The sequence below is a fragment of the Ambystoma mexicanum genome, chromosome 2q (genome assembly GCF_040938575.1).
Source record: "Ambystoma mexicanum isolate Mex_15411 chromosome 2q, UKY_AmexF1_1, whole genome shotgun sequence".
Lineage (NCBI taxonomy): Eukaryota > Metazoa > Chordata > Amphibia > Caudata > Ambystomatidae > Ambystoma > Ambystoma mexicanum.
In genome coordinates this window covers 174,654,494-174,662,797 of record NC_090924.1, presented here as the reverse complement: position 1 = coordinate 174,662,797, position 8,304 = coordinate 174,654,494, and the positions used below count along the sequence as shown (strand labels likewise).

Here is an 8,304-nt window from a genome sequence, read left to right as displayed (position 1 = left end):
AATAGGAAAGGCGAATGGCTAATAACCTCTGCCTTTAATGTGGTCAGCCAGGCCACTTTATTCAAGTCTGTCCCAAAAGGCATATCAGGCGTACAGGAAATGCCAAGACTCGTCCCTAGACAGGGCCATGGGGACGAGTCCGCGTTCTGTTGGCTCGGAGGACATTTTGGCTACTACACACATATATCTGCCTATTTCCTTTACCATATCTGATTCTTTAGCGTTCATCAACCCGGTTATGATCGACTCGGGAGTGACAGGCAATTACATGGACGCTCAGCTGGCCAAGAGGCACGGATTGCTTATTACGTCCAAAACCATCCCAGAAGTGGTACACTCTGTGGATGACTTGTGTCTTGTTTCCGTGCAAGTGATGGAATGTACCAGCCATGTCCTGGTGTGCACCCAAGAGGGGCACTCGGAACAGATCATTTTTGATTTAATTACAGCACCTCAGACCGGGATCATTTTGGGCCTTCCCTGGCTACAAAAGCATAACCCTGTCATTGATTGGGTTAAGCAGATTGTGTGTTTTTCCTCTTCACTCTGTTCAGATGAATGCCTTTCTGCGCAAGGTGAAGTTGTCTCAGTCCTGTGTCTGGCCTTACTCTCCAGCACGCCCTCAGTCAGTGCCACTATGCAGACTCCCTCACCCGACCTGCCTCGGGAATACCAGGGTTTCTCTGAGGTTTTTGATAAAGGGCTGTTGGAGCAGCTTCCACCACATCAAAGCTATGACTGCCCCATCGTACCCGGGGCCACGGTTCCCCATGGTCGTATCTATTTCCTTACACACCAGGAGGAAGAGCAGCTCAAGGCGTACATAGAGAAGTCTGTGCGTTTGGGGCACATTTAATGGAGACTGGAGTATGGAGAACTGTGCCCTTGTATGGACTACAGAGCACTGAACTCTGTCACTATAAAAAAACTAGTACCCTCTGCCCCTCATCCCAGAGTTGCTCGACCGCCTAACAGCATCAAACGTTTTTACCAAACTCGATCTGTGGGGGCCTACAATCTGGTCAGGATGAGGCAGGGTGACGAGTGAAAACATGCTTTCAAGATCAAGTACAGACTTTTCGAGTATCTTGTCATGCCCTTTGGCTCTATAATGCCCTCGCCACCCTTTCAACATTTCGTCAATATCATCTTTCGGGATGTGCTACACTGTTTTGTTGTGTATCTGGATGACATTCTTATATTCTCTGAGTCCGAAGAGCAGCACGTCCAACATGTACGCACCATCCTGCAACATCAATGGGAAAATGTGCTGTAGAGAAGTGTGTCTTCCACGCCTTCTGTATTACAACATCCCAATCCTTCTCTACCATATGTCGTGGAGGCTGATGCTTCCGCCATGGCAATCGGGGCTATTCTTTCGCAGAAATGCCCCTCCACGCAGCGTCTACACCCAGTGGCCTATTACTCAAGGTCTTTGTCTCCTTCGGAAAAGAACTACACCATTATGGAAAGGGAACTCCTGGCCATTAGAGCCACTTTTAAGGAATGGAGGCATCATCTCTTGGGGGCCAGAAACCCGATAACAGTGAACCCGTAGGCCCTTTAAACGAGGTAGCACTCTATGGGATGGATGGGGATGCAGAAGTTACTCATACACCAATGATAAGACCGACTCAGGAAGTTGGCAAATAGTTAGCTGTTTTATTAACAATTATCTAAAGCAGGGAGTACAACGAACATCAATGGACATCTTGCAGCATATCTCTCAGCGAGTTACATAAAAATACAGTTATATAGTAAAAACTCATCAACATTGACGTCATACTACGTGGCAAAGTAAGAAAACCTAAGTTCCGAATTTTTTAAGGTTTACAACTACTATGATAGGTGGTGGTAAGTTGTTTCAGAGGGCACTGCCCGCACAGTTGATGAATTCTATACCCAATTTCTTTTGACAAAAGGTTGTGATGCGAAGATTATTTGCTGGTGCTAATCTAAAAGACCCAGACGTGGTGTATTTTGAGACTTGCGCTCTTAAGAAGGTTGGTCATATGTTGTTAAGACTCTTGTGTGTACCCTATAATATCCTGAAGTCTATTCTTTCCATGAGTGGAAGCAAATGAGGGGCCCTCAAGCCTGGTGTGATGTTATCTTGGCATTTGAGATGAAGGACTATTTAGATGGACTTTTTTGGATACGCTCCATAGATGGGCTTTCTCAGGAGGCCAAAGTACAGTCTGATCCAGATTTCCGGTATGGACAACAGAGTTGTCCTTTTTGGAGGGATTGAGTTGAGCATGGAAATTAAGCTATGTTATTAAACATGAAACATGGAGGCAAGTACTTAGTAAGGAGCTGCTTTAGTTGTCCCTCAAGTAAATGGTAGGGCATCAATGCTACTCAAATGTTTTTCAGCTATCAATGTGCAAGCAGCCTTCATGCTAGATTTAGCTCACAACAGTTATAAATATCATGTTTACCTGAATTTTGATAATCATTTGCATGGACATTTCTGGAAGACTGGTTCTGGGTCTTGGTACAGCACACTATTCTCATCTTGCTGCAAACAATGGTTATCAAACAATACATGCCTTCCTACATATGGTCTCATAGATCATGTATGACTGTATTTTATTTCAAAGTGGGCCACACCTATTGTTTAGCCCTGTGGTAAGCAGATTGTTAGGCGATAGACTGTTCAATTGTATCTCATTTACAGCACCAACCTCCTGTACATGAACCAGGATCACAGATAAATCACACTTGCTACTAAACGTTTGCTATATTTATTATTAAAATGTGCTCATACATAAAAATTCTAATTGCACCACTGGACTGTTTCAAATATTGCTTACATGTCAGCATACAGATCCATTTCACAAAAAGCTTTTGTCAAGCAGCATTATTTCAGATACATAGAACAAGTAGGTCTGAATCGAGCAACCGCTAAATCTCTCCTTGCTTCCCCTTGCAGGAGTGACCTTAAATCATCCCTTTTAAAATCAGAGTCAAATGCAGAATTCATGTGCACTTTTAAAGAGTTTGGGTATTCTTGGCTGTCTTCACTCCTTGTCTACAGAATGGAGCAACATGTTGGAATTCCTATATGGTACTCAGGCGATACCTTTGGGAATTAAATGAGACAGACTTCTTCACCAGCTTAGTATCTCTGTCTCAAGTTTCATACTCTTATTATTGGAGTGGGCCCCCAATAGTGTCTGATCTTCATTATCTTGCACCGCTGGGGAATAAATCAGGAGAAAATGTATTCCTTTCTAGCTCTGCTCCCTTAACCCACATCAAATAGATTGGTCCATTGAATCCTGCTGGGTAATGCCCTCTAACTGTAGTCAGGGCAGGGGCATCTCTAACGATTCAGTTGTACCTTGATACCCATTGTCATTCTCTTGGTGTTGCAAAGGGAGGGCACATAGTAACTTATCACAGCATATGATATAGTAGTTACCCTCTAACTGATAGTGAAAATTAGGTGTTCCAATGTTGTTGTTGGGAATACAGCAGTCCAAAAGGTACACAGTTGCTAATCCATGCACAACAAAGCAACAAGAAGCCACTCAATTTGATTTGTGGATTGTGGAGTTTCATAATATCATCACCAGCAGCCTACATGTTGGATAGCTATGGTAAGCAACTGCTAGGGACCAGAACACAAAGCACTTAATTCAGCACTAAGCAGACCTTATCTTCATTTCAGAAACCTTGTAGGAGTATTTAAGGCCTTTGCCGGATCTCCAGTTTATGCCATCGGCATGGCTGCTGTGAGTGCCGTACAAATACATTGCATTCAGGTTGGAGTCGTGGCAGTCGGTGTACCACCAGGCACCTTTAAATGTTTCAGCACAGCTCCATCCAAGACGATCATTGTCTCGATCTTTAGTTGAAAATAGGCCTTCATTGTGCCTTGTTAAAGAATCACCTGTAAAAAGAAAAACATTGTAAGTACTTTCCAGTATGTGCCACTGAGTTGTTCCATCAGGGTTAGAGGGTTTCACCCATAGACCCATAGGCAAGTGGTTTGTAACCCTGCCCAGGTTCTCACATTCTACTGACAATTCGGTCCCACCCCAACGTGTGAAATGCGCCAGTGGCTTTATCTAGGAAGTAAGAGGGGGGCGAAGGAGGGGCCAGAATGTAGCTTTCATGCCTTACCTGGAGGGCGGACACAGCCTTTAACGGCCCACCAGCCTGAGCTAAGGCACGCCCGAGCGTAGCGAGAGCCCCAGCTCGGGCTGTGGGCTGAAAGCCATTTTAACACCGGGGTTCATCTGGGGTGCGAATGGCTTTCCCAATTTTGCATCGGAAGATGCACTTCTTTCACAGCCGATCCCCTGATGTAAAATGAAAAATAAAAATAAAGATGGCTGCTGCCATATGGAAAAGGGACTAAGTCGACTATGGTAGAAGGATTGATGTTACTGAAGAGAGGAATTTGAAATGAGATGGCCAGGGTCGGATTGGCCCCTCGGCCTTTCGGCCCTGTGGAGTGGGTGCCCGTTTCTGGCCATGCCTGGGGCGGTTTGTAAAAAAAAAAAAATGCATATTTTTTTCTCCACTTTTTCTTTTTTCTTCAAAAAGCCTTTCATCCTTCTTAGGTCGATAAATGAGCACCAACACAGGTTGGGTGATATGGTATGCATATTTGTTCTATAAAAAAAAGAGCTTAAGGGTAAGTGCTATACAATAACATATCATTTGGCCTTGGACGTCTGCTTGCATTCACAGTAATTTGACAATATGGATCTATACACACATATATTAATGATACATATGGTGATCCATTCTTGTATGGAATGTATATCACATTACTGAAAACATAACCATATTTTTCTTAATGTACCTAGGAAAAATGGCATTTGATGCAACTTCTTGTTTTGTCAAGGGGTGAAAGGTTGTGTTTCATCGCTTCCTGGGATGTCACTCAGGGGTGGGGGTCAAATGACATCACTTCCGGTTATGTCATCAGAGGTCAAGGGTCGTGAGGCAAGGGGTGGCCCACTTTTTTGAGGCGAGGGGTGGCCCACTTTTGTTTGGGTGACTGGGCCTATTTCTTGTTCCAGTCTGACCCTGGATATGGCCAATGTGGACGTTCTTTAGACGTAAAGTTAGACAGAGTCTCATAAGCGCAAAGAAGATCCCTATGGTGTGTGCTATTTTAACACTTTTCTGAAATTCAGGTGACTTTTGTTAATTTTCTCCAGGAATTATATGCATGGGTTTTTCAAAGTAACATTTCGGGTACTCTTGAAAAATAAGCTACCATAGTTATTCATTCATGATTACCAGATTTTGGTTTCGGGTCCAAATTCAGTGACCACAACCACCCCACTGGCATGAATTCAGTCTGGTCACAGTTTCATGTTGTGATCTAGTGGTCTGTTATTTGATGAGCATTATGCCAACATAATTTTAAAGATTGGTCTAATGTGATTTTGATGACCGAAGCCATGCTATGTTCTGCTGCCTTACTGTGATTTATCTTGTGCACTATTGCCATATGCATGGTCTCCAAGTGCTCTGGTGGATTTGAAAGAGGGTGGGGAGGGTTATGTTATTGGTGAATGATGGAAAATGCAAGATAGTTGTTGCAAGCAGACTGGAAGAACTCTTAGATCTCAGTGCGGACGATTTTCTAGGTGTTTTTGTCAGGAAAGTAGAGGCATCTGTGTCCAGAGAGGGACCTCATGTGCCCATAGAGTTAGGATGCCTTTGCCAGGACTATGGTATGGGGGATGGTTATAGAGGTCTATTGTTCTTTTGTTTTGAGGGGTATTAATATGCTGTGTATGAGTTGCTTGGTTGGTCTGTGTTTAGTGTTGTTGAGCACTAATGCGACTTTCCGTCTGTTTTTTGAAAATATTGCCCCTCATTACAGTGCAAGTGCAACATTACATGTTACTTACATTACTAGTACAACAAGTTGTTATTTGAATGGATTTTTGGACCAAGGTAATTTTGTGTTCCCTAGTGCTAATTCATAATTGTCTGACCACTCGAAAAGATTTTGGCCTTGTGCAAAAATGCATTGAATGAACACATTCTTTGCACTAGGGCAATTCTTTGACCCACTGAAAATACCACGCAAATTTGCACTTGCAAACAGGTTTCTTTTTCAATAGGGTTTACGGTTAGCACAAATAAACAATGTGCAGTAAATTATGGAATAAACAAACCCTGCTGGTGAGAGAGAAAGGTGAGTTTTACTCAAACTGATGAGAGTATTGTTTTTCAATTTTGGGATAGAGTATGCATGCTGGACAAATTAACACCAATAAAAATTAAACATCTATTTTTCAGCTGTATTTAATGCAAGGTTTTGCTTTTCTTAAGCCATTTATATCGTCAAGGCAAATATCCCACAGAAGAGACATTTTATTACACGCCTTCTTACATATACTCGCATTGGAGCGTGGTCTATTATTCCTTCTGATCGGAGATTGTGCCGGCTGTCCCATATGGAGATTGAAATTTCACAACATTTATTAACCTCCAGCTCCAAATTGGGAAAAATGTATATCACAGGACATGTACAATGCGTCAGCAGAATTGAACAAATACAGACTGGCCAATTTTTCGCGCAAGCATTCTAAGCTATGTCTTTGGTGGTGACTGCAGCAGATTTTTATATTTGTTCTGAAGAATATTATTTTTTTACCTATTAAATATTTCTAGATTGTACATATGATAGATACATGGATATTTGTACTTATTGCATGTCATGTAAAGATTTAGGGCCTCATTACAAGTTTGGTGGTCTGGAAATAAGTGTGCGGTAGCAACGTACCCGCACCCTTGCCGGACCACCATACTAAGAGTCTGCCGGTAGGGGCATGGAACCCCCGGAATGCCTGTCCTGCTGGGAATTCAGGGCCCTACCAACAGGGTTTTCACTGAAGCACCGATACCATTAGCATGGGTCCTCTATGGGACTCCACGGAAATAGGGATTGACCGTTCCACCGCCTGCCATAATATCCCGATGGCACCGGAATGTCAGGCGGAGGAAACGTTGTATTATGGGGTTTCCGGTAACCCACCGCCTACTGGTGGATTTTACCAGCAACCGTGTAATGAGGGCCTATAGACTGCATGATTGTTATATTGTGTTTATTAACAACTTCATTTTTTAATGAGTGAATTGTACTCACATGACAAAGATACTCTAAAAAATTCCATTTCTACTTATGACCTTATTTTTGTGTATGTGTTTTATAGACTATTCTATGCTTGTAACTTCTAGTGTGAAGGGGTCTTTGTAAACTAAATACACCTTTTCTTAAGTAAAAAAAGGTGTGTTTTGTACAGTCTAGTCAACGCTGTTGTTGTGTATTTATACTAACATCCTTGGGTCTATAAGCAAACTAAATTGAAGAGGGGATAATGAGTCCAGAATTTTAGACTATTTTCAACGAACAGGGAGCCTGGGTGGGTACCTGGGCATACATCCATTTTGATGACAGCAAGTTAAGGAAGTACTATGATTGGCCGTTGATTCATCCATGGGAATAATATGGGTGTCATTATAATATACCTGACACACAATGTTGTGTTGTTCAGTAAACCCCACCTGCGAGATGCAGTGGTAGCTTCATTTATAGATCAAAATGTCACGCAGAACAGACAAGTAATATTATCAGGCCAACGAGTAGTATGTTTTGCTGATGTGTGGGTGGACCGGGTGATCGAGTATCAAGACTGTACAAGTGTCTAGACGGGACAAGTGTGTACACGGGAGGAGTGTATAGACGTGACGAGTGTGTAGATGGGACGAATGTGCGGAGCGGACGAATGTGCGGAGCGGACGACGTTTAACCAGACGAATGTGTAAGTAGTGAACGAGCATGTAGAAAGGACGAGCGAGGAGGGCGGATGAACGTCGAGAACGGATGAGCATGGAGAGCGGATGAGCGTGGAAATCGGATGAGTATGGAGAACGGATGGGTGGGAAGCGTGGAAAGCGGATAAGCATGGAGAGCGGATGAGAGTGGAGAGCGGATGAGAGTGGAGAGCGGATGAGAGTGGAGAGCGGATGAGTGTGGAGAGTGGATGAGGGTGGAGAGCGGATTAGTGTGGAGAGTGGAGGAGCATGGAGAGCGGAGGAGCATGGAGAGCGACTGAATGTGGAAAGCACAGAGCAAGTGTGGAGAGCGGATGAGTGTGGAGAGCGGATGAGTGTGGGGAGCGGATGAGTGTGGGGAGCGGATGAGTGTGGGGAGTGGATGAGTGTGGGGAGCGGATGAGTGTGGGAGCGGATGAATGTGGAGGGCAGATGAGTGTGGGGAGCAGATGAGTGTGGGGAGCGGATGAATGTGGAGGGCGGATGAGT

The 8,304-nt window shown here is 43.7% G+C and overlaps 1 protein-coding gene across 1 annotated transcript in view; it reads right to left on the bottom strand.

Moving 5' to 3' along the window:
* Positions 1–1,652: 1,652 nt before the first annotated feature.
* LOC138569260 (ficolin-1-like) overlaps positions 1,653–8,304 on the bottom strand; it is a 503,449-nt gene continuing 496,797 nt past the window's right edge. The window contains exon 16 of the mRNA XM_069647091.1: positions 1,653–3,898. Within this exon, the coding sequence (XP_069503192.1) occupies positions 3,651–3,898 (248 nt within the window). The 3' untranslated portion in view covers positions 1,653–3,650. The remainder of the gene's footprint in view (positions 3,899–8,304) is intronic.